The sequence below is a fragment of the Balaenoptera musculus genome, chromosome 20 (assembly GCF_009873245.2).
Source record: "Balaenoptera musculus isolate JJ_BM4_2016_0621 chromosome 20, mBalMus1.pri.v3, whole genome shotgun sequence".
Taxonomy (NCBI): domain Eukaryota; kingdom Metazoa; phylum Chordata; class Mammalia; order Artiodactyla; family Balaenopteridae; genus Balaenoptera; species Balaenoptera musculus.
This window is the reverse complement of record NC_045804.1, coordinates 59986054-60011932: the sequence shown is the minus strand read 5'-3', so window position 1 is coordinate 60011932 and position 25879 is coordinate 59986054. Positions and strand designations below refer to the sequence as shown.

General features: G+C 39.9%; 1 protein-coding gene across 3 annotated transcripts in view; it reads right to left on the bottom strand.

Annotated features, from left to right (window-relative positions):
- Positions 1 to 369: 369 nt before the first annotated feature.
- The window catches only part of TMOD2 (tropomodulin 2), a 53426-nt gene continuing 27916 nt past the window's right edge, over positions 370 to 25879 (bottom strand). For 2 of the 3 annotated variants that reach the window (XM_036835744.1, XM_036835742.1), the window contains 5 exons: positions 25122 to 25252; positions 23457 to 23564; positions 16271 to 16414; positions 10120 to 10264; positions 370 to 8192 (listed from right to left, as the gene is read on the bottom strand). In XM_036835744.1, coding sequence (XP_036691639.1) covers positions 8158 to 8192; positions 10120 to 10264; positions 16271 to 16414; positions 23457 to 23564; positions 25122 to 25252 — 563 coding nt within the window. In that variant the 3' untranslated portion in view covers positions 370 to 8157. The remainder of the gene's footprint in view (positions 8193 to 10119; positions 10265 to 16270; positions 16415 to 23456; positions 23565 to 25121; positions 25253 to 25879) is intronic. The other variant, XM_036835743.1, reaches the window with a different exon arrangement.

The following is a 25879-nucleotide window of genomic DNA, read 5'->3' as shown; positions in this document are numbered from 1 at the left end:
ATTTCATTCCAAAGTTAATATAAAAAAATTCAAGGTAAAATACTTAACGCATTTGGGGTTAAGTATATCTGTATTCTTGCTCCCATTTATTCTAAGAAATGTTAACTGTTTAGCTGAATGTGTGTGTGTGTGTGTGCGTGTGTGTGTGTGTGTGTGTGTGTGTGTATTTTCATTTTAATAAGGAGTTCTTGTTTCTCCTCTGGCTACTTCTGGTTGTCTGTCTACTTCTTATCTTCCTCATAGTAAGGGCACTCTATGGTCCTTTCTAGCAAATGTACTTTTCTAATATGAGAACATGGTGCCAATCATTTATTTTAAAGAGACAATGTGTCTTAAAATTATCTAGATTAAATCAGTCTTTACTTTCATTTTAAAAGAAAAGTTTATTATTCCTAATGTTCTGTACATTTTCACTTGGAAATTTCATTCCAGACACAAATGAATACATTACATCTTTGAAAGCAGAAAGATCTTGATTAATTAGAACAGTATACCTTTACCTTAGCATTAGGTCAGGCTGGCAAATTCCAAAAGGCCAAACACTGCACCTATCTGTGCCGACTGGGATCCTTATTAATTATCATGGTAAAAGTATTTCACGCTTCATACATTTTGCTTTTTTACACATTTATTTCCCACATAATGTTCAATTTCACATTTAAAAGGCAAATTAATCTTTAATTCCCTAATGAATATAATCAATGTCTACCCTTGAAAAGTTTCAAAATGAAAAATGAAACTACGTGGATTTATCAATAACTGCTTAGCCAGATAAATGTTGCCAATATAAGTGTAAACAGCTTACAAAGTATTATTTCCTTTGTTCTCTTCAAAACAATACAGGTACACATAAGGTCACACATTACAGGCATCTGAACTGGTAAGATATTACACATTGGTGGCATGCAAGTATTTTACATTTTTAAATGCAATGAAAAATGCTGCTTATTTGTTTTCTTTAAATAGATGAAACAGAATTAAGATAAAGTTTTAATTAAAATATAAATATTATTCCATGAATATAATGGGGTTTTTTTAAAACCAAAGTGGCAGAGATGAGAATTTTAGTTCAGAATAATTTCTTTCTTAACTAAAGATTGTCACTGGCAAAATTTGGTACTAAAATAAAGTTTCCTTAAAAAGTACATTTTCTATCCACCTCATTTCACCATATGGCCAATTCTTATCTATCCACATTTAGATTATCCATGGGAAAGTTTTAATCCTGGACCAGCTTCTCCCAATCACACAGTGTACTTCTGATTCTGATTGGCTTCTCTCTGTTATCCAGTCAATATGTGCTCAGTCAGACACACACACACACACACACACACACACACAGTCTCTCTCTCTCTCTCTCTCTCTTCCTAAATAAAAACCTATGAAAAACATGCCATGTTTACTGTGCTCAGTTTCTTTCTTTGCATTTCCTCCTCTCTTTCTCCACCATGAGAAATAAAATACAAGGAGAAAATACCATACATTTTAAAATGTCAAAAAGGCTGCTCCTCCAGAACTATTCTGAAAACAGTAAAAACCGCTGCAGAGGAACAAATAACTCTGTGGAATGTTCAGACCTCTTCCTTTGAACAAAGCCTATGGAGGAGAGATGGAGCCACAAGGGAGGCATTGCGCACCCGCACCCAAGTTCAGAGGCAATGGAAACATTTAGAATCACAGGATTGTAACATTCGGGAGCTGGAAGGGACCTTAGAGAGCATCTAACTCACTTCATTTTACAAATGAAATGAAGACAAGATAGATGGAAAGACCTGCCCAAAGTCACACATAGCTGACATACAAATCAGTACAATTTTCCAAAGATATCACTTGGTGGAAAATTGAGCATAATTCTTGTGGGGCTGGAGGATAATTCAATTCAAGCAACATTTATTAAGCACCTATTATATACAAGGCACCTTACTAGATGTTACTGAAGATGCAAAGATTGATGAGACAGTCCCTGCTTCCCAGTACTTATGAAAGTTCCTTGAGGCTATGTTTCAATATCTTTCTTAGCAGAAAATAATACTGACCAGGACTAAGGTTGCTGGTGATAACAAAGCAGCTGATGCCCAGGAGAGCTGATCTCACAAGTAACACTTTCTCCCCTTCACCATCAGGGCTCGAGCCTGTTACACAGCTGTTGGGGCCCTAAGGACAGTCTTCTTTCCTAGGCCTCCAATCACACCTCAAATCTTAGCCTACCCCACCCCCTGAGTAGTGACAAAGCTGACAGGAGGGCAGCAGTGCGCCAGACCCTCCTCTCAACTCTTAATCACTGTTTGCTCTCCCCTTAGTGTCTCTGCAAGGGTCCTGATCACATCCCAGGGTACTGTCAAAGTGGCCCAGGAAAATGCCCACCCACATACTTCACTGGTATATCTAACACCCACTGCGCCCATCAAACACTTCTCCCACCTCTATGTTGAAAGTAAAATAATTCCAGTCCCCTACATCATACCCATGTTTTAATTCCTCATATTCAAAAAGATGTGAGAGATGTAATTGTTGGTTAGAAGAAAATAAAATGGATTCAAGAGGCAGTGGAAAACGTTAGTGAATAGATAATAAAAATGATCTCCCACTTTTGTATAGCCCTTTCCAGTATAGTGTTTTCATCCCATTATCTGATTATATTCTCACCACAAGTCTGTGAGGTAGTTAGTGAAGTTTATTCCCATTATAGTATAGCTGAAGAACCTAAGGCTTGAGAGACTAAGTGGTTGCCCCAAAGTCTCCCAGCTAAGAAAGTATGGAGCCAAGTGTCCAAGTTTCTTGACTCCAAATCCAGTGCTCTTCCCCCTATATAGTCTATAATTGTCAGGCAATTGAATGAATTGCCCATGATCATATACCTGCTAAGTGTTGGTGATGGGATTAGGAGTCAGCCTCCAAACCTGTTAGTATGGTGTCCTTCCACCATACCAACTAGCAGAGCCAATGTGCTCAGAATGACTACCATGGAAGATGTCAGAGAAAAGTCTAGTCTCCTTCACCCTCTCCCAAGTCAATGATGCATCACAAAACTGGGATAACCTCTGGTACATGTACAACCTTCCTAGAATAGTACCCAGAGGCAGGTTATAAATTCAAACCTTGCAACTCCTCCATCCATCTACTGAATGTTTAATTATAGCTGTTAGGGGCAGATGGGAAAGAGGTAAGCTGAGCAGAGCTTACTCCTACCCTTAAGCAAATTAAAACCTTTAATTTCCATCTTCCTTTCCCACAGCACTTAGCCCCTCCACTCTACTAAACTCCTGAACCACAAAACAAAATTCAATCTGACCTAGAGTTGGGAGCAAGAACAATGAATACATCCTTAAGGTTCTGGGTACTTTTCTCTCTCCAGCTTGTTACCAGGGGGCCCGATCATGTGATTTTCATCCAGAGGGCTCACCTGATGCTCCCAAGCATTCTCACACTTCTCCTTTGCATGTGTCTCAATCCTTGAGCATTGAGGATGGCATGGTGAGTGGTGGGGATATTTTAAATGAGGAGCAATAAGGGGAAACTGCTACTGGAAGGCAGAGCTAAAATATTTCTTCTTAGTTCTCTATTCATTAAAATGAAAATAGCCGTCATTGCTTCATTAATGGAAGAGAGGAAGGAAGCTTCAGAATCATGACTTAAAACCCAACTCCAGAAACAGTTCCACTGAGTACAGGTAACATAGCACAGAACAAAGTATCCACAGCTTACTGCCCCCTGCCCGTTTTTGCTTATGCAATCAATACTTGAGCTAAAGATGGTATCCACTTTTCAATAAGGCACTCTACCCCAAAACCCAGAAACACAGATCAAATTATATTAATCCAGAGTTCTTTCACTTCCTGTCTCCTTCACAGTGCCTAGAAGAGGGCTAAGTACATCACGCCCACAAAAAAGGAAAATACCCCCAAACTCTTTTGTAAATTTTAAAGGGCTATCTTACATTTAAAACATGTTGATGCTTAAACTGGTTTCAAGTTTGACTGTCTGAAATAGTCTCATGGTAGTTATTCAGAACACACTGGTTTCCCTAATGCTGGTGACCTGCCAGGGGCCACATTTCTGTCTGGAAGAGAAGCAGCTGTTCTTTTGGTTTGATGTGCCAGGCTTCCCTTAGGGAAATTGTTTTGAGGAGTATAGGCATTGGGATGCTTTCTCAGTTTTTAAATGGAGATGGGCTTTTATTGTAAGATGAACTGCGTGCTCTAAGATGGGTGAGTTGCATGAGCCCCTCCAGGTTAGTGATTCTCTACCTAACCTAGGCCCGCAGCAACTCTGAGAAGGAAAGGGGAGAGGGACTGGGAGACAGCATCTCCCTTCAATCAGGAGTCCAGCTTTGGCCAAACACCTCCTTACAGTATTTGGCGATCTTTATGTACAAAATATTTATATACAATATATCCTACAAAGATGGAAGGAAGGGGCTTAATCATGTGGATGAAGATGAAAGTGCTTTCACCCATACACTTTAGGCATATGGAGAGATTTGGTGCTGGAACAATGAAATGATTTCCAGGCTTCTGATATTCATTCCCTAAGAGTTATCTTCCATACATGCTGTGAAATTTGGTGGTTGGTGACATAAGCCACAAACTCTAGGGAGTGATTTCACATTTCACCTGGGCCTGAAGCAACTCTAAAAAGGACAAGGGAAATGGGTCTGGGGAGAGAGTACCTCCCTTCAATCAGTGGTCCAGATGCAGTCAAATACCCAGTTAGATATTTGGATATTTGGCAACATACACACACGCACCCACACGCGTGCGCGCGTATTTACATTATGCCCTACCGAGATGAAAGGAAGGGATTTAATCATGCTGATGAGGATAAAAGTTTCCTTTATACACTTCTGGCAGATGGGGAGATGTAGTGCTAAACTAATTATATGATCTCTCTAGACTTCCAAAATGTATCTCCTAAAAGTCATCTTCCACATATGCTGTGATGGGTGTTGGTGATAGGAGCCTGCAAGTCCAGGTGAGTGATTTTACACTTAGGGTGGGCCTGTACAAGTCTAAAAGGGGAAAGAAGATGGTCTGGGGAGAGATGATCTCCTTTCAATCAATTGTCCAGATGTTGCCAAATATCTCGATATAATATTTGGCAAAATGCATACATATAAAAATATTTTATATACATTATGCCCCACCATGATGGATGGTAAGGGATTAATCATGCTCAGGATCACGAAAGAGCTTCTACTTACACACACTTGGCAGACAGGGAAATGAAGTCCTAGGCTAATTAAATGATTTATAGGCTCCCCCAAATGTAAGTTTATCTTCTAATAGTTATATGAATACTCATGGAAATGTCACCTTTCGAGCTACTACAAAAACACAGGTAATGATAAGATAAACTGATTAACAATAAATATTTGATTTAATAGACTCTATATACATGTGACCCAACTATTTTATAAGCTAAAAACAGTGCTAAATTTTGACAATATCCCATTATCTTGCTTTAATACTATCGACAACTGCAGCACAGTCACTATCAAGTCCTGATTTTTTTTCTTGCTTTCTGCCAGGGTTTGCCAAGAATTGCTTTAGCCCCCAGTCCACAGCACCTTGGGGCTGCAGGGAACACTCCGTAGGATCCAAGATTTCTTAGGGGTGAAGGCAAGAAAGAGAGTAAATGAGAAAAGAAAGGAAAAAGCCTTACTTAGAGGGGCATGTCAGTGACTCTGCACTTAAACATATTTGCAACAAATCTAAAGGGATAGGAGAAAGACAACTAAGAGATGTGTCTTCCCTGGCAACATGGTAACCAAAACATGTATACAAAAAGAAGAAGAAGAAGAGGGAGAGGGAGGGGGAGAGAGAAAGGGAGAGGGAGAGGAAGAAGAGGAAGAAGAAGGAGAAGAACTGTATACATTTTACCCAGTGGTGTGCTGCTGAATGTTTATTAACCAGCAAACTGGAGGTAGGGGAGATGGGGTGAAAGCCCTGATTTGTAACATTTGCTAATTTCCATGGTATAAATACTCCCACCATGGCCAATTTCAAACTACCAACAAGAAGTACTGAACTTCTGAGTTGGGAAGAACTACTGAGTTGGGAAGAACTACTGAGCTGGGCAGAGATGTATAAGAGCACACCATGATATAGTATTTCTGCCATACAGACACAATAAGTGCAAATAATCTCAAGAGTATGAAAAATAGTAAAGTGTATTTTTGAGTATTACTTTTGTTTTTTAATATAATTTATTTAATTGTAAGTGCATGTCATTTACTTTTTAATAATGGTTGTGTTTAACAACCAGTTTACAAAATTCTTGATAATTTAATAATGAGTAAGCCTGTGAGTTGGCTCTAACATACCACACCTAAATGAGTAAGAGGGAAAGAAAAAATCAGACTGAAAACTGTCCAATAGTAGTTGCTACAGAGATAGATAGATAGATAGATAGGGAGATGCAGTAGAAAGTTAAAGGATTTTTAGCGTTTCCAAAATTCAACATGCTCTGCTCATTATTCCCTCAAAAAGTATAAAATATTCTTATGTCTCAAAGGATTTTATTTTGTTTTCTTCTATTTTCTTTTCCAAAGGATTTTAGAGATAGAGATGTGGGCACTTATAATACAGGTAAATGTTCAATTTTATAAGGGCTTTCCATCCTAAACAGTTTCCACGTGCTTTATAAACTAACTAGAATAATATATGAATTGTTTTTTCATTTATTTGTTTTACTGCTATCAAGCAACTCAGGAACACTCAATTACTTAGTAAATTCTGGATTGGGCCCACCTTCTGCCTGAGTCAGCAACTTCTTTAGATCCAGTTGTCACCAGGACAAAGGATGTCACCTTTACAAGGCTCAGAATTATAAGGAAAAGAAGAAAAAAGAGAATGAGTTGGAAGGAAAGGAGGTGGGGAAGGGAGGCAGAGGTGCCTAAGGCAGTGTCAGAGGGTCACCAAGTCCAGCCTCAGGCACTGACAGTTACCAACGACCTGTGAGCTGGTGCCAAAGGCTGCAGTCACATGTTTCCTTAGCTTAATATCGCACCGGTGCACTGCTAGATGAAAAGATTCATGCATCTACCATGCAATCATCTCAGTCGTACTTTCACAGGCTTTGTCCTTGGGATGACAAACATCTGGATAAACGATAATTCATATTTTTTCCTGATGTTTGAAAATGTCTGGATGGATCATGCCATGTGGACAAAATCTGTATAATTAACTTGAATGTTCACATTTCATCCTGTGATCTTGTTGCCCTAAAGACAAAGCAATAAATGCTTCTAAAATTTGCCAAAATAATGCAATCATGTGTAACAGAAAACCTTAAGGTGCGATTATTATTGTTTTTTTTAGGAATGTACTATTTTAAAAGCTTCCCTCTTGCTAAAATTTAAAAATTTGCCATCATGGCTGGAAAACTTTAAAACATCTTTGTAAAAAGTTATCCATAGAGTGATGTTAAAGATCGAATTTACGTGGAATAATCAGTAAAAGTAGGCATGCTAATTCATTTTGCTACTTGTGAGTCTGGTTTGAAGCTATTTTTGTGGGTGAAAGAATATTTCATACCTATTTGCTAAAGCTATGCTTATGTATCATAATGCTGTCTTCTTTTTATGAAGATGATACCACTGATCTTCAACCAGTAGGGCATGTGCATTTAGTGATTTTTCTGGAACTAAGGGAGAATTTGTGTTAAGTTGGTCACATTTTTTCACCCAGTGAAAGATTGGCAATACTAACTTCTTATGTGGTCAGCAGAACACTTCTGACGTATTTAGCCTAACTCAAAGCTATGCATGTAAACAGAGATAGGCCTCTATCTTAATCACAGTTACAAACACATTTATATACTAAGTTCCTTTCAATGGTTAAAAAAAAAAGTTCATGTAAGAAAGCAAGACCACCTAATATGAAAGTCACTAAACCATTTTCAATTGTTGTCACCCACTAAGATCTGCATAAGTCCATTGGTGCAAGTTGCCAGAGGTGCCCACGAGCAAATAAAACAATTGTATACGTTTAAAAATCCAAGACAAATACGTAGTGCTAAAAAAGAATAACAATTAAATTATTAGTTGTGTGGTTAACGGAAATGAACAACCTTTGATAAAATGGTCCCAATGGAGAAGGAGAAGAGCTTTTGTTTTGAAATTGCCACCATGGTGAAACTTCCTCTTCTTGTGGAAGTTTATCTTCGGTCTCCTTCAACTCGCTTTTTACGAACTAGGTGAGAAAGAAAGGTTTAAAAAGACAAAATGAAGGAATATTTCTTAAACTTCAGACAAACAACAATAATCACACAGAATAGCAATCTCACACACTTGAGAATACAGTTATCAAAAATTTCAATATTTAACTACCCGTGGCAATAAATGGAAATGATAGAATAGTCTAGTGCCTTTTGTAATTTACATTCATATAAAGCTAAGTCTGATAGTTGGGAACTTGAATGTTAGAGCTTTCCCATTTCTATGGAGTAGAAGGTCCAGAACAAACCCACGAAACAGTGAACTTCTAAATATTTTCATGTTTACTTATCCACAACACATCTTCTCAGCTTCTGTGTAACTCAGTCACCAACTGGCTATAACTAACTCCCCAGGATGACACATTCACAATTCTGATTCTGGATTGAAAACCAGGAGGAGCTGCAAACAGAAATTTAAAGTTTCTAAATCTGTTTTAAATGGAAACTTCGAAGTATCAACCTCCAAGGAAGGTATGATTCAGATGGCTAGCAAACTCAAGAGATTAAGGTTCCTTTAATCTGGTACTTAGTATCAAAGAAGCTGCCCTGACTGCCTTCCCAGTTTCTGCAACCCTCTTCTTCCCCCTTTCACCTCCCCACCTGCAGGCTCCTCTGGTGGATAGGAAGAGGGCTGCTCCAATCTTCCTGGATTTGGCAAAAAAAAAAAAAGAAAAGGTGCCCTGGCTGTGGCCCTGCCTCAACTTCCCACTTTAAATAGCCCAGCCTGCTCCTGCTCGGCTGCAGAAAATTCAACAAAAGCTGTTGCCCACAGCTGCCGCTCTTGGTCTCAGGACTGCCTCTCCATTTACTTCAGACCTCTTGTTTTGCCTGTTTTTCTTTGCTCTCCGTGTTGTTCAGATGAGGACCCACATGTTTTCCCAGGAATCTTCCAACTGCTGCTCTAATCATTCCCCAAAGCCCTGTTTGCTGGGCTGCCCCCTGAGCCTCACCCTTTGCACCTTGGAGGCAGGCATTGCCATATGCCTGGCCAGCCTCTGGGTGCCATTCACTGCACCTTTGCTGGGCCTCAGGGTCTTGGGCAGCAAACAGGACACCAACATGTACCTGCCCCCTTCTGGTTCTAACCCTAAGCTTCCATCTTGTCCACCATCTGAACCCTCTCCATGGCCAGCACTATACGTGGCGGGACACCTTGTCCAGTTTCCCTGTCCAAGGTCCGGCATTCTGTCCCTGAACCTCAGACTGGGGACTGAGCTCTGTTATTGGCAGACTGCTTGCCAAGTGGACTATCTGCACCTGGATGGCCTTGCTCCACACTGCTTCAGGTGGCTGGGATGTCCCCAGACCAAGCCTTCCCAATCAGTCCCATTCTTCTTTGCTGTGGTTGACCAGGACATGCCTCACCTCATTCTAACAGAAGTCCTCAGCAAAGAGTGGGTAGCAGGAAAGATTAAAGAGAGGCTAACTGAAAAAGCTACTTCTGAGTTTAACCTTTATAAAACATAGCTCTGTTAGGTTATTTCACATGTAAATGACCAATAACCATATTTAACCCCAAGTACAAAAGCACAGTCAGGAGTCAAACATAAGTGAATTGGGAATTTCCATGTCACTGTGTCCATCTTGTGGTGTAGATAACAACAGAGGGTGATTACGTGTAAGAAGTAAGTAAAGGAGAAGTAAATGCACAAAGGAAATCAAGCAAAAATCAAAGCCTGTCCGGAAAAAAAAGAATAAACAGTTCCTCTTGAAAGAATGCTACAATAAAACTTAAACACTGTGAAGATGATGAGGATTCCTATGACCATGTAATAATGTGCTTCTGATGAAGGGCTGGCACCAAAGGCCAGTGGAAAGGTATCTGTGAGATGTTATATCTGGAGAAATGAATGGTCATCCTGCTCCTCTAATTGCTCACAGCACATATTGTGGCTGCATTACCCAGGTCATTATTCTTTGTGATGGCAGCTGCCACTCTTGTACGTGGTCCTTGCTTGGTAAACTGATATCCAAACTTGAGGATCCTTGAATTCTCCTCGAGCATCTGGGCAATTTCCATCTCTACGGCTGTTCCCAACTGCTGCCTCTGATTGCAGGTGTGGACACATACAGAGAATGGCCAAGAAGGAAGAGGAAACAGTTACTCGCATGGGAAAGATGCATGGCTATTTGTTGGATAAAAAGGCAAAAGTCTCAAATTGAAAGGGACAAAATCACTTGAGGTATTTTCTCTCATACAGTTATTTGAGAACTGTTCCTTGAGGAGAAGCAAAATCCAACAGACAGCTGAATCTGCTGGCATGTTAAACTGAAAAGGCTAAGCAAATTATTTATGAAGGAAAAGACAATTCCAGATGTAAAATTAAAGCAAAACTAATACTTGGTGTTTCCAATTACCCCAGTACCTGCTGTTTAAACAAAGGGTGTTTTTTTAATAGTGACACTGTCTTATAGCAATCAATCCAATTATGGAATTTTCTGTTCTGGGGTCCATATCCAAAAATAACTGAAGATGGGCCATTCTCTCCCAACAGTCTCACTAGGAGATCCTCAAGAGGCTTTATTAAAGTGGTTTGAACTGTAGCTAGTTGAATTATCGAACACTGAAGGGGTTATTGGGCTCCAGGAAAATCCCCTAAGTTTTTTAAGTTGGTGGAAAGAGGCTTTTTGTCTGTTTGCTTTTTAAGTTGAGACATCGAATAATAATTTAAAAAGTAGAGTTAAAAAATGGGGCATGGGGCTTCCCTGGTGGCGCAGTGGTTGAGAATCTGCCTGCTAATGCGGGGGACACGGGTTCGAGCCCTGGTCTGGGAAGATCCCACGTGCCACGGAGCAGCTGGGCCCGTGAGCCACAACTACTGAGCCTGCGCGTCTGGAGCCTGTGCCCCGCAACGGGAGGGGCCGCGATAGTGAAAGGCCCGCGCACCGCGATGAAGAGCGGTCCCCGGACCGCGATGAAGAGTGGCCCCCACTTGCCTCAACTAGAGAAAGCCCTCGCATGAACCGAAGACCCAACACAGCCAAAAATAAAATAAAATAAATAAATAAAGTAGCTATAAAAAAGAAAAGTGCTTTAAAAAAAAAAAATGGGGCATGTAAATTTAGGAATTTACAGTTAAATTTAAGGAACATAGTATATTTTTTCATACTATATTCATTAATTTTTTTAGAAAGTACAAAGAAAAGACAAACAAAAAAAGTGTATAAAATATAAAAGCTCCCTTTCCCCAGTATTCCCATTCCCCATAGAGAAAGCCAGTTTGGCATGTAGTCTTTGAAACATTTTCTGTGCATTCATATGTCTACGTAATCACATGTACATCTACGCTTTTTTTCACATAAATGGGTCACACTAGCATATTGTTCTGAAACATGTTTTTATTCTTCATTTAACATTAAGAACATCTTTTCATGTAGGTAAGTATGTTTCCCTCATCCTTGTAAACAATTGAGCAGCACTGTATTGTAGTAAGTGATCATAATTTATTTAGCTATGCTCTACTGACTGCTACATTCCTTTCCATTCCTATTCCAAACTATGCTATGGTGAACTTCCCTTGCACACAAAGTACGTCCTGGGGCATTTCTGCCAGTGTGCCTGTAGGGCAAATTATAGCTGGGCCCAAGAGTAAGCATGTTTCAAATTTTGATAAATTACTGACTTACCGTCAAAGGTTGTGATGATTTTTATTCCTGCTGATAGTGTTGGAGAGCTAGTGTTCCCTACTTTAGCCAACATGGGATATTATGAACATTTTTCACCTTTTTCAATCTAAGGGGTAAAAATTTATTTCACTTGTACTTATTTAATTGCTTTAATTTGCATTTCTCAAATTATGACTAAGAACAATTAATTTTCTTATGCATTTATATTTCTTTGTTTGGAAACTACCAACCTCTGTCATTTGTATATTTTTCTACCAGCTTGTGGTTCCTGTTTTTAAAATTTATATATTAGGAAATTAGCCCTTTGTCAAGTATGCTAAAAAAACTTTGCTCAGTTTGTCTTTTGACTTTCTGATTAAGACCTTTTTTCATTTTCATATAGTCAAATTTATTAGTCTCTTAGATTTTATGTCATGTTGAGGAAGCCTCTCTACTTCTCATTTCTTCCATTTGTTTTATGATTTCATATATTTTAATATTTAAATCTTCATTTTACCTGGAATGAATTTTAGTAGAAGAATTAAGATAGAGCCCCAACGTAATTTTGTTCCAAAATGCTAGTGAGTCACAACACTGTAAATCAACTATTCTCCAATAGAAATTTAAAAAAAAATGCTAGTGAGTACTCCCACCATCTTTTACTTCATTCTTTCCCCACTGAGTTGAAATACTACCTTGCTGCAAAATTCTCAGGTGTACTTGGGTGTGTTTCTGGACCCTATAGCTTTGCCAAGTCTATGTCTGTGCCTGAATCATGCAATTTTGATTAAATATATTAAATACATATATATATACACACACCTTTTAAATATATTAAATATATTAAAATACGTAATATATTAAAAGATATATTTAAATATATATATATCTTTTAAATTTGGAAAATTTAAGTATTGAGCAGATGAAGAAGAAAAGTTAATGGAGGAATTTTTGTGTTCTAGGCAAGTTCTAAGGCTTAACTCTGTTCCTCTTCTTTCTTTTCATCCAGCAACCTGTCAAATGAGTCTCTCCCCAAGAAATGAGCAAAATGTGATATTTCCAGTCAGAAAATAACAATTCTGGGTATCCACAGTATAGAGATTACTGTTCTCAGCAGCGTAGGGCCATGGGAGGGAGAGGCAGCAAAAAAGGTAAGAGATACTGACCTTAAAGTTTCATGAGCAACTTTACTTCATGACACACTTTCAAACAACGGGGCTGTATTAGAGACTGAGACTTGAGCTAAGGTCGGGGCTGCCATAGTTATGGCTTATGCCCCCGGGGGCGGCCAAAGGTGCTATCCAAGGGCAGAAGGAGCTCAAGATGGATGTAGCTGACTGAGGGGGATGACATAACACCCCTCTATTTCCCCTCACAAATCTTAGGCATTTGGAGTCTTAGATTTGGGTAATATACAGCTTGAGCGTGCTGTGGTGATAAAAGGGTATAAGAGCCGAAGAAAATTATATTGGGAGGAGGGCATATAAAAAAGAAGGGGAGAAAGTAGTATAGCATAGAGCATCTTCCTTTCTTAGCCTGAGTCTTTTTTTTTCTTGATTTGAGATCTTTTGTGTTGTATAAACCCAGGGCAACAAATGGGCACCAAAATTTCTTATAATTTGGATGTTTCTCTTTTTTAAGTCGCTAAATACAAAGAAAAAGAAACAAAAGCAGGGCTTCCCTGGTGGCGCAGTGGTTGAGAGTCTGCCTGCTAATGCAGGGGACACGGGTTCGAGCCCTGGTCTGGGAAGATCCCACATGCCGCGGAGTAACTAGGCCCGTGAGCCACAACTACTGAGCCTGCGCGTCTGGAGCCTGTGTTCCGCAACAAGAGAGGCCACGATAGTGAGAGGCCCGCGCACCGCGATGAAGAGTGGCCCCCACTTGCCACAACTAGAGAAAGCCCTCGCACAGAAACGAAGACCCAACACAGCCATAAATAAATAAATAAATAAATAAAATTAAAAAATAAAGCAAATAATTAAAAAAAAAAAAAAAAAAAAAAAAAACAAAAGCACACAGTCCTTCAGATCACCTTTTTTGTGACCTTTTTTCTCTACTCAAATTTATTTAGCAGTTACCCATCTGTTTCATTAATATGCATCACTGATTGTTCTTCTCACAGGGGCACCTGATTAAATCATCACTTGTTTACCTGGAGCTTAGTCATGGCAGCTCACGCCAGTGCTGGATTCTCAGCAGGCCTTCATTTTGGTGCAGCTGCCTGCTGCAATGATGCTAAATTGGTCTCAGCTGCTGGCCCTTCCTGAGGAAACTGTCTTAGAGATTATTTTATTTCAAACCCTTCCTGTACAGATGAGGAAACTGAGGTCTACTTCTAACAGTCTATGAGTCAACGAAGAAAATTTGGATGGAAGAGAAGTTTTGAGTCTGAAGTTCCTTCATTGGAATAAAGCAAATAATTTTTCCAGTTGCTTTAGAACTTAACACTCTTTCTTATCGCAAGTAAAGAGAAGCCATTTCAGAAGCATATTGCAAGATGAAAGTTGAAAAATTACACAAATCCATCCCTAGATGACTGAGGACGGGAGATGAGGTTTGATGCTTCAGAGGGATTTAAGAGAGCAGACTTTATATTTCAGGGTCTTCTTCACATGCATTCTAAAAAGCTACTCTATTCTAAATTTTCAGGATTTCAGCTCATTTAATAGGTATAAGGTTGCTAGATTTAGTAAATAAAAATACAGGACACACAATTAAATTTGAATTTCAATAAATAACAAATAATTTTTTAGTATAAGTATGTCCCAAATGTTTCATGGGACATACTTATACTAAAAATAATTCATTGTTTATCTGAAGTTCAAATTTAACTGTATTTTATCTGGCAACCCTAACTAGGTAGTACCTTACAAGGAACTGGTAACAAAGTACGTGAACATTATTTCAGATATGGGGTTTCACAATGGCCTGAACCAACACAGAAAGTTAAACATACTTTGGAATGAGGTATCCAATTCTGTCTTAGCACTCCTGGAAATATTTACTAAGAGTCCTCATAACTTCTTCCTGATACTAGCCTATTTGATATATACCCCTGAGCTATCACTTCTTTTCACTCACTTAATATTTCCCTCTAGCTTGTTTTCCTACTCTCCCACGCTCTAATTTACTAGCAGCTGGACACATTAGGATACACAGGAGCGAGCTTCCTAAATGTGTACAGCCACGTGTGCACATTCCCAGGGATTCACTCCACACCTCTGCAAGGGAAAGCTGTTTTGATAATGCATCCCTTCTAGGGAGGGTGAGAGTGAGGGAGTACCTGTCTCCCGGTGGGGTTCCCCTGCTCCCCTGGCAACAAGGCTCAGGAGGAGTCTAGGGACAGAGGACCTGCACTGAAACAGCCCACTTGTTCTGGTTAGCAAAAAAAAAAAAACAAAAAGGAGAGTAGAACTATTCATGGGATCTGCTGGGGGTCTCCAGGCTTAGGCAATAGTCTTGGGTGGGACCCTGGGGTTTCATCACATCTTGGAGGGTCTAGACCAGGGATTTTCCTAGCCATGCAGGGGTCACTTCCCCTACTGCCCATCCCGTCACCCCACAGGGGAATGCTCACAGCACAAGTCTCCTTGCTTTCTCCTCTTTCTGGTCCATTCCAAGGCCCTTTATTCCAACTATACAGTGTCTAGACCTCGCAGATTCACTGAATCCCACCGCAGACACGTCCCTGTAGCCAAAGGGGAAGGGCACAGCATCATGCTGAGAACTGAGAGCTGCTGTCTGAGAGCAGGAACCAGCTGAAACCAGCAGAGCGACTACAGCAACACTGTAGGCTGACGCTGGGAAAAAGAGGTCTTCGGGGTACAGGAGGGGGTGGCTCCAGGGAAAAGCGGCTTGCTTTGGCTGTTGGTGGGACCTGGAGCCTTGCTGCAACAGAGCTGAGACTGTGATCACACTGTGGGTGTGGACTACTACTCTAAGCCAGGCCATCTACTAGAACCCCGAGTCCTTGAAACAAGGCTCTGTGTCCAGCACCAGACAGCAGGAGCCCGGGACTGCTCTTTTGGCTCTGGCAGCCTCCAACCAAGGACAAGGAGTCTGTTTCTGGGTGTGGCCACTCTGCTTTTCTCATAGTCCCAGCGAGAGGCAACAGCAAGGCTGGGGCAGGACTGCGCTGAAGTTCCTGCTAAGAGGCAAGGATGATGAAGGCTGAACAAAGCAGCTGTCAACACCTGCCCCCATCTCCTCTTTTTCCTCCTCTGGTGCCTGACGAGCGCAGGGCTGGGGAGAGCTTTCTGTCTCAGGCTTCCCCACTGTGCACCGTTTAATCATTAATATGCTCTCCCACACACCCTCCACATGCTGGAAGCTGTCATAATTTACCAGAAAGCCAGAACATCAAACTGAGTCACAGAACTTTGTCTTTTAACTCCCTCCATTGTGGTATTCCTCCCTTTCACATGTACCCTGTGCGTTAACTCACCTGGTTGTCGATCTTGATCTCTGTCAAGGTGTCATTTTCTTTGAGTGCCTCTACAAGGGCCAGGATCCCAGTACCAGTGATAAAATTGGATTCTATGTTTAGACTTTTCAAGGTCTTGTTTACTTTTAGCATATCTGCAAAAGCCTTATTATGTGAAAAAGAAAATAACCATTAGGGTTTCTGAAGATTTATTTACTAAGCTTCCCACCCCCACATTAAATACATATTTTTTACAGTACTTAAAGAAAACCTTAGTTAAATCATACTTTCACCTCCAAGTAACAAAGATAATAATTAAAAAATGCAAAAAGATAGTTCAGTTCAGCAGTCCAGACTTATGAATTTCATATACATGCAAAACTAAAAAAAAAAAAAAGATACTGACATAGAATTAACAACTTTGTTTTATTAAGTAAGGACATTAAAAAAAAAACTCACTACCATCTGTTATCATTGTCAATTTTTTTCTTTTTTTGAGAAAAGGCATTTTAACATTAGGAAAAGTGTAGAAACGACATAGTCTCAGAATTATTCCCCTTTTACTATGAATGGATAAAAATTTTTTATCATTGACTAGCATTTGGGCACTACTTCAGGTCATCACAAATCAGGATTTTTCAAAGATAACTTTTGGAACAAAATCAACACTCAGAGTGGCAGAACTGCTAAAGACTCCTCCCAGTTCAAGACAGCAGACTGTACACATGAACCTGTCTGCTTCCTTTATTCCCAAAGTTTCCCACTGTCATGAAGAAAAGATATAATTTTTAAGTGGCTGGAACTCTCACAGTGCAAGAAAACAAAAAAAGAGGGCCATTATCTTGAAGAATTGCTAAAACACAGAAAACAGAAAGATTGGTGGAGAAATTAGCACAAAATTGCCTGAGATGCCAGAGGTAAGAGCTGATTAGGGCGTCTCATTAAAGAGCTCCCTTAGGAACAGGTGGATCAGCTAGAGCAGGTGGCGAGCACACCATCCCTCCCTGCGGCTTCCCTGAAAAAGAGCCACTGCCTGCATAACCATCAGTGAGAAATCTCCCAGGAAGAGGCTCTAGTGAGGGTGCTAGGTCCCAAGAGAGAAGCAGTGCAGAAACTGAGGCACCTCCAGATCTTCCACCAGATACTGTGTCGGAGAAGGGAGAGGAGAGGCGGCAATTGCCCAGGAAGGAAATATACTGAAATGTATCCCTTGCAGAGTGAAGCCCTACTAACTGGAGCACTTGCAGAGGACTCCCTGGTTGCCTGCCAGCTTCTCATGCACACACTGCAGGGAAGGCCGCCAATCAATTCACCTGCCTGCACTCACTCATTCAACCAAAAAAGACTATTTATCAGGCTTCTACTGTGTGCTAGCAGTAGAAGAAACAAAAATCCCTGTTCTAGGGAGCTTATATTTGAGTAGGAGGGGCAGAGTCAATAATTAATAAATAAAATATGTGGCCTGTCAGTTGGTAACAAATGGAGAAACATAAAGGGGCTTCCCTTATAAGGGAGAGATCTGTTGGTGAACCAGATCGACATAACAGGAGAGGAAATAGTCCCGGTTTACACAAATCAGTTTTGTTCTCTATTTGGAAATATGACCAGACAACCAATGATTACTAGACATATTAAGAAAACCAACACCATGAAAGAGAGAAGCCAAGTTGACCAAACAGGAGAACATGCCATACAGGGAACAGAGATTATTCAGAAAACAGAAATATGTAAAACTTCTAATTGTTATAGTCTCTCTCCACCCTGCCCTACTTCAAAAAAAAAAAAAAAAAAAGAAAAGAAAAAGGAGAAAGAAAAAACACCGTAGCCATAAAATAAATAAAGACTGGCTATTACATATATTTTAAAAAAGAGGACAAAGAACAAGAAAAAGTTTTGAAAATCTGTACTACATTGAAATTTTAAAAAGCAATGGGCATTTAGAATTATAAAATGATCATGGCTGAAGAGCAGGTTGGTGATCTAGAACACGGAAATGAGGATGTTTTAAAAAAATGTAGAGTAGGGGCTTCCCTGGTGGCGCAGTGGTTGAGAGTCTGCCTGCCAATGCAGGGGACACGGGTTCGGGCCCCGGTCTGGGAGGATCCCACATGCCGCGGAGCAACTGGGCCCGTGAGCCACAATTGCTGGGCCTGCGCGTCTGGGGCCTGTGCTCCGCAACGGGAGAGGCCGCGATGGTGAGAGGCCCGCGCACCGCAATGGGGAGTGGCCCCCGCTTGCTGCAACTGGAGAAAGCCCTTGCACAGAGACGAGGACCCAACACAGCCATAAGTAAATTAAAAAAAAAAAAAAGGAGAGTAAAAGACAAAGAGGAAATACAAGAGAAATGTTAGGAGGTATGGAGGGAAAGATCCAGAAGCTCAACATTCATCTTACTGGAGTTTCAGAAGGACCAAAAAAAAAAAAGACAACAGAAAGGAAGAAACTATAAAATAATAGGGAAAAATTTCCCAGAGTTGAAGAAAGCTTCAAGTTTTTAACTGAAAGAAACTGCTGGATGCTCAGCAGACTAAATAAAAGACTCATATGTGGGCACATACAGGTGAAATTTCAGAACTCCAGGAGAAAAGAGAGAGTCCTAAAAGTTTTTAGCAAGAAAAATTTACTCACAAAGGAACAAGAATCAGACTGCCATCAGTCACCAGATTTTAAGGCCCATGAGAACAGAGATTTATATATTTATACAGCCAGATAATTGTAAATGCTGGTGATGTTTTAATTTTTTTGGAGTCAATCTATATACATAACAGAATATAATGACATAAAATGTATAAAGCTCAAATGTGTGAAATGATAGAATAACTACAACTCAGAGGTAGAAAAGGAAGGAGGAATACAAGGGAGAGTGAGTACAGAACTGCCCTCATCTTTTCTAATGGAGAATCAAAAATTGTCTAAGATAATAAATCAAAAATATAAGTGCATGTATATTAGTGCTTTTCTACCCTGGTTGCATATTAGAATGACCTGGAAGCTTTAAAAAATATAGCAGTGCATGGGCCCCACCCCAGATGAATTAAATCAGAATCTCAGGCTGTGGCCTGGACAGTTGTTTTTTTGTTTTGTTTTGTTTTTTGTTATTGAAGTGTAGTTGATTTACAACTGCATCTTTGAAAAGCTCTCCAGGTGACTAATGTTCAGCAAGGATTGAAAACCACTTTAATTAAAATCATACAGACAATAAGAAGAATGAAAAACAAACTGCTAACAGTGATTGCTCTGGGGAGTAGAACAAGGAACTTCTGAACTATTTTAACTGCTTTTATGGCAGAAAAGACAAGAAGAAGGAAGAGGAGAAGGAATCCAACTTGGGACAAGAACAGGGTTTCCAACCTCGGGTCTACTGACATGAAGCTGGATAATTCTTTGTTGTGGGAGGTTGTCCTGTGTATTGTAGGAGGTTTAGCAGTCTCCGAGACCCACGAAATGCCAACAGTACCCCTCCCAGTCATGACAACCCAAAATATATCCAGACACTGCCAAATGTTCCTGGAGGGCACAATCACCCTGAGTTGACAATCACTGGACTAGAAGAATAATCAATCCTGTGTATTAGTCAAGCAGTTGCTTGAACTACCAGGAAGCTCAAGGATTTGGACTGATGTTATTGTACACCATGTAAACTAAAGTGCATTTATTCAGTGCTAGGTCTTTAGTTAGAATTAAGTGTATGCATTTTAATTAGAGCCCCAGAAGGGAATGCATCAAGCCTTTCCTTATGGACGCTCCAAGCTTTGGGATTTACTTCTATTTCTAGACTAACAAAATGTCAGAGCAATTAGGCCTTTGTAAAAAAGTTGCAGGACCTCTTGGCAAGTAGCCATGATCCTGCCAATTTCTTTTAAACTTGAGAAAACACTTTTCACATATTGAACAAAACAGGGAAGAGAGATCCAGCCAAACATAATGCTGGGCTGTAGGCCCAGGTTCACCACAGTTCAGCGAATATTTGAGCATCTATTACACGTGCTGGGGATAATAACATTAGTAAAACAAAGACTAGATTTCTTAAAGGTTACATAAATAATTAGAGTAGAAATACATTTTTAAAGAGAAGGTTTTGCTTTCAGTACTTTATAGAATTGCCCGGAAAAGCAGTTTCCCGCACTGTCCAAACCTGTACCATCCCAGTGGTAGGCACAGGACACAGGTGGCTATGAAGCCCTTAAAAAGCGTCTGTTCTGAATCAAGATGTGCTGTAAATGTAAAACATGCATTGGATTTCAAAGATGTAGTATGGAAAAATACTGTAAAAGACCTCATTACATCTTCACATTACATTTTGAAATGATGATATTTTGGATATGGTGGTTTAAATAAAATACATTATTAAGTTTAATTTCACCGTTTTTTGTTTTGTTTTTTTTTTTAATGTGGTTACTGGAAAATTTAGTTACACATGTGGCTTACATTTGTGGTTCTCATTTTATTCCTATTGGACAGCGCTGTCCGAAACTTCTGATTTGTATGTGGCATATCTGTTAATAATACGTAATAGCATTTTTTTACATATTTGGGCCTTTTCTCTACATCGGCATTCATTACTGTGGCAAGTTTCATTAATACTCCCTGCTATAGGTGTGATTATATGGAAGTGCTTGGAGCATGGCAAACTGAATTTGATTACAGGTCACTTAAGTTTGCTTCCTGGCTTGGCCACATGCTGGGTAATCTTAGTTAAATTACTCAAACTCTGAGCCTCAGTTGCCACATCTGTAAAATGGGGATAATGTCATCTCACATACACATAGCTGGTCTATATTCACAATAATCCCACAAGTACTTTGTTGAATCTGTTTCTGAACCTTACATAGAAAAGTCTCTTGAAGCTCTTGCTTTAATGCTGATTTGTAATTCTCAACAGCAAGTTCTCAACAGCAAGTTCAGCCATAATCACAGTCTGAATATCTCTGTTGCCTGTGGGGTAATCAACCAAATTACAACCTACAGAAAAGTTCTTTCCTGACTATAGCACAGCTGAAAGGGGAACTACCTGGGGTCAGCCAGGTGAGGGCTGGACCATGTGAAGCCATCCAGGCATAAGGCTGAAAGAGGCTTTTCTGTTCACACCCTCAAGGATAATAGTTTTTCCTTGCAGTTGTATGGTTTGCTTGTCACATGGCATACATTCAATACATAGTTGTTGGATTAAAAACAGTAACAAAGAGATTATTATATTTGAAATTTATTTAGTCCATTTAGCAAGTTATCTATTTGACTTAGAGTAGAAGTTAGACTGCTTACTAGTAGTGCTGACAATGAACTATACACTGTTTGCATCCCTGCCATTTTACTGTAAATAATATATTAAACAGAAACGACAAATCATTTATTTATCCCTTTAGTTACTTACTTACAAAATGTACTGTGAATATTTTTGCTTTATTGAAAACAAGCCTACTAAAGGGCAGAGATTATAACACAAAATCATACATAGATAAGAACCCTTAAATTGCTAAATTCACCTTACCAATAATCTAGTTCTGCTCTTTTGCTATTTTAATGATAGGTTTCAAATTCAAAACTGCTTTCAACCTACAAATTTAGATATGTAAGAAATGCTGGTGAAAACATCAGTTCTGTAGCTTAGCCCCTCTTTTACATGAGTGCTTAATTCAAATTTGCTATCGTCATCATGGAAATATTGTCTAATGCTGAGAGGTTGGAGGGCATGTTCATTCATTCATTTAACAAGTATTTTTCAAATATCTACTCTGTGCCAACACTGTGATGGGTAGTCATTACTTTCATGTTGTCCGTTTTTAATGCTATTTTTTTTTTAACTTATTTTTGGCTGCGTTGGGTCTTCATTGCCGCACACGGGCTTTTCTCTAGTTGCAGCGAGCAGGGGCTACTCTTTGTTGCAGTGCACGGGCTTCTCATTGCGGTGGCTTCTCTTGCTGCGAAGCATGGGCTCTAGGCGCGCAGGCTTCAGTAGTTGCGGCACGTGGGCTCAGTAGTTGTGGCTCGTGGGCTCTAGAGCACAGGCTCAGTAGTTGTGGCACACAGGCTTAGTTGCTCCGCGGCATGTGCGATCTTCCCGGACCAGGGATCGAACCCGTGTCCCCTGCGTTGGCAGGCGGATTCTTAACCACTGCGCCACCAGGGAAGTCCCTAATGCTCTTTTAGATCTTCCAAAAGACATGTTACTTTAAATCGCATCATCAAGTCAAGAAAACTTTCGTTTTTCTAGCTTAATTCAAGTGCTGAGAATCAGATGCTGTAGAACCACTGATGTAGCCTGATGCTCAGGCTTCTGACAACTGCCACAGTTTAGCAAATGTACGACAGTGAGCCAGTATGTAAATATAGCGTAGCTTGGTGGTTAGGCATCCTGGTTGTGGAACAAGAAAGACCTGGTGGTGAATCCTGGCTCTGCCACTTGCTGGTTGTGTTACTTTGGAAAAGTTACTTAACCTTTCGGAGCCTCAAATTGCTCATTTGTTAGAGCGGGAACTAATAATAGTATATACCTCACTGTATTATAGTGAGGATTAGGTGAGATGATGCGAGTAAAGCACAGAGATCAGCACTGGCATTTACTAATTGCTCAAGAAATGGGAGCTATTAATAGGAGGGTTAACACTGATGATGGCAATGGCAGTAGTATTTACTTGGGTCCAGGGGCTTCCTTATTTACCTGAATTATCTAAAGTGCATAGAAGGAATAGGGCTTTTGGTTGTTTATTTTTTTCATATTCTGGTTAACAGTATCAAACAAAAAATGTTTCAAGATTTGGTTGTTCAAAATATTTTTGAGACACATTAATCCATTTCAAAGATTACAATGAAATATATGTTAACATTTTTTATATGGGCTGAGTTCCTGTAGGCTTTGGGGGGGGTGTCTCATAATATCCATTTACTGAGACAGAATGTTACTGTAGATAAAAACGTTTCAGAAAATTTGTACTAAGCGCAGAACAAAATCTAAATATTTATTTAGCTAAATACCAAATCTAATCTTGTTCCTTTCTCCAAAAAGTGTAGTGCTAACAAAATTCTAGTGAATTCAAGGTGCCTGACAGTTGGGTTCTTGTTTTACTGTCTCATTATAACTAATTTTGTTTATTAACTATACAAAAAATAAATTTACCCGATCTGAACATTGTTAATTGATAAAACAAATTAAAAATAGCTTCTAATGAATTAAATATTTTCATGTTATATTTCTAAGAATTTTACTCACAATCGCCACGGGGTCATTGCTGCGGGTTGCGGCCAGGCTGAACTTTTTCACGTGAGTATTGGTCTCCAGAGCCTTTGCAAATTCCTTCAGGGTTGGAATTGGAATGTTCTAAGATGAGGAAGACACAGATCCTTGATGAATCATTCTGCAGCACCTTCACCCCAAGCTAAGGACCAACAGTTTTTAAATACCTTGTATGTTTAGATGTTAGCCTCTCTAAAAGACATTCATCACCCATTCTCTAGCAACCAAACTATCCTAAGCCAAATAGCACCACTTAGTGTCCAATAAGGGAATCTAACACAATGTGACATTCTGGCATCACCTCTGTTTACCCTACTGTCCAAATTATGCATACAGCACACTTTCCTCTTTTCTTCTTTCATTCTCTATATTTTAGTCAGACTGACCTGCTTGCCATTCTTTTACCATCCCATGGTCTTTCTTTCGTCCATACCTTTAGATATGCTTTTCCTTTTGCCTAGAAATTCCTTTATCCTTTGCTCTAATTCCTACTCAGCCTTCAAGACCCAGCAGAATTATCACCTCCTTGGTTTATTGGCTCTCCTAGGCAGGATCAAAATTTTCCTTACCTGCAATTCCACATGTGGGGGCTGACCACATTGTGTTGTAATTATTCGCTTAGTGTTTTTCTCGTAATTTAAGTTCTTCAGAATGAATACTGCGTGACCCTTACTTCCTCTTCCACAGCACTTAGCCTAGTACTGGGCACTGGGGAGGCAGACAATACGGGGCACAGCTAGAGGCTAATGTGAGTTCACAGAGCACTACAGGCCAGCTCTGTGACTGTGGGCAACTGAACCTCTTTAAGTCCCACTAAGGATTCAATGAAATAATGAATTTCAAGTATTTAGCAAAGGATATGGCACATAGCGAGTACTTAATAAAAATCAGTTAATATTATTAAATACTAGAAATTGGCCCAAAAAGAATGAGCAAAAAAGATGTCAGGCAGTGCTCTCTCTCTCTCTCTCTCTCTCTCTCACACACACACACACATCTTACCCTCCCTTTGAGAGTGACATGACTTATGGTCAAAGCAGAAGTGACAATGTATGACTTCAGAGAATAGGTCATAAAAGGCACTGTGGCTTCCAGCTTAGTTTCTCTTTTTTTCTTTTGGATCACTTGCTCTGGGGGAAGCCAGTTGTCATGATGTGAGGACACTCAGGCAGCCCTATTGAGAGATCCACGTTCTGAGAAACTGAGGCCTCCTGCCAACAGCCACATGACTGCGCCATCTTGGAAATGGATTTCTGTGCCCTCGTCAAGCCTTCACACAAGTGCAGCTCTGGCTGACAGCTTTACTATAGCCTCATTTGAGACCCTGAGCCACAACAACCCAGTCCAGTCACTCCCAGATTCCTGACACTCAGAAATTATGTGAAATAATAACTGTTTGTTGTTTTGGAGTAATTTGTTACTCAGCAGTAGATAACTAATACACTGTGTATAACACAAGTACTGTGATTCTTTTCAAAGAATTCTAGGAATCACTCTTTTTTTAAAACCCATTTCTTTCAAATAGGATATTGTGCCTCAAAATCCAGTGAGTACACAGAATTTTAAACAGGTGTAAAACAGGCAATCAGTCATCTCCAGTAAGTTTTCTGACCTCAATGGACAACAATCGTAATGAAATACCTTAATGTTGTTGAGGTTGACTTCTTGCAGGCTGGGGTCATTGGCTTTCATCTGCTGCAGACTTACTTCCACATTTGTGGGATTGGGTGGTTCCTCAAATACTGGCTTGACCTTTTCACCTTTGACCACATCTAAGGCACAAGTTTTAATTTTAAAAATAAAATGTAAGGGCTCTCCCATAAAAATCAGAGATGACGTCCCCCAAAATGACCTTCCTTTCATATGCTCTGATTCCAATAATACTCTGATATCAATGACAGTAAGCTTACTCTCAACTAAGCAAGCACAGGAATGGTATGGTTCTGAGTTACAGCCTCAAAGGTTGGTGTTTTTCACCTGCAATGAGAAGTCTCAGTGGCTGATGCTCCATGGGGCCAAAAGTGCAGGAGGCCCTACAGCAAACTCCAACACCCAAAAGAATATCCGTGGGTAGTTACTGCTGCTCCATATGGACCTCTTTCAGACTATATTAACCAAACCAAAGAATCTAAGATGCAAAAAAATGAGTCTCTTTATTTCCGAAAACTTAATCCTCCCCTGGCCCACCCTCCTCTGAGTTCCATTTTGGAGCTTTAATTTTGAGGATGGTATGGGAAGAGAAAGGAATAGAAAAGAAGAATGGAAGAATTCTCAAAAGCAGTTAACAGAAAATGTTTGCAATATATGTAACATACAAAGGGTTCATATCCCAATATACAAAGAGCTCCGACAAGTCAATAAGACAACCCAATTGAAAATGAACAACTAATGATCAGAGG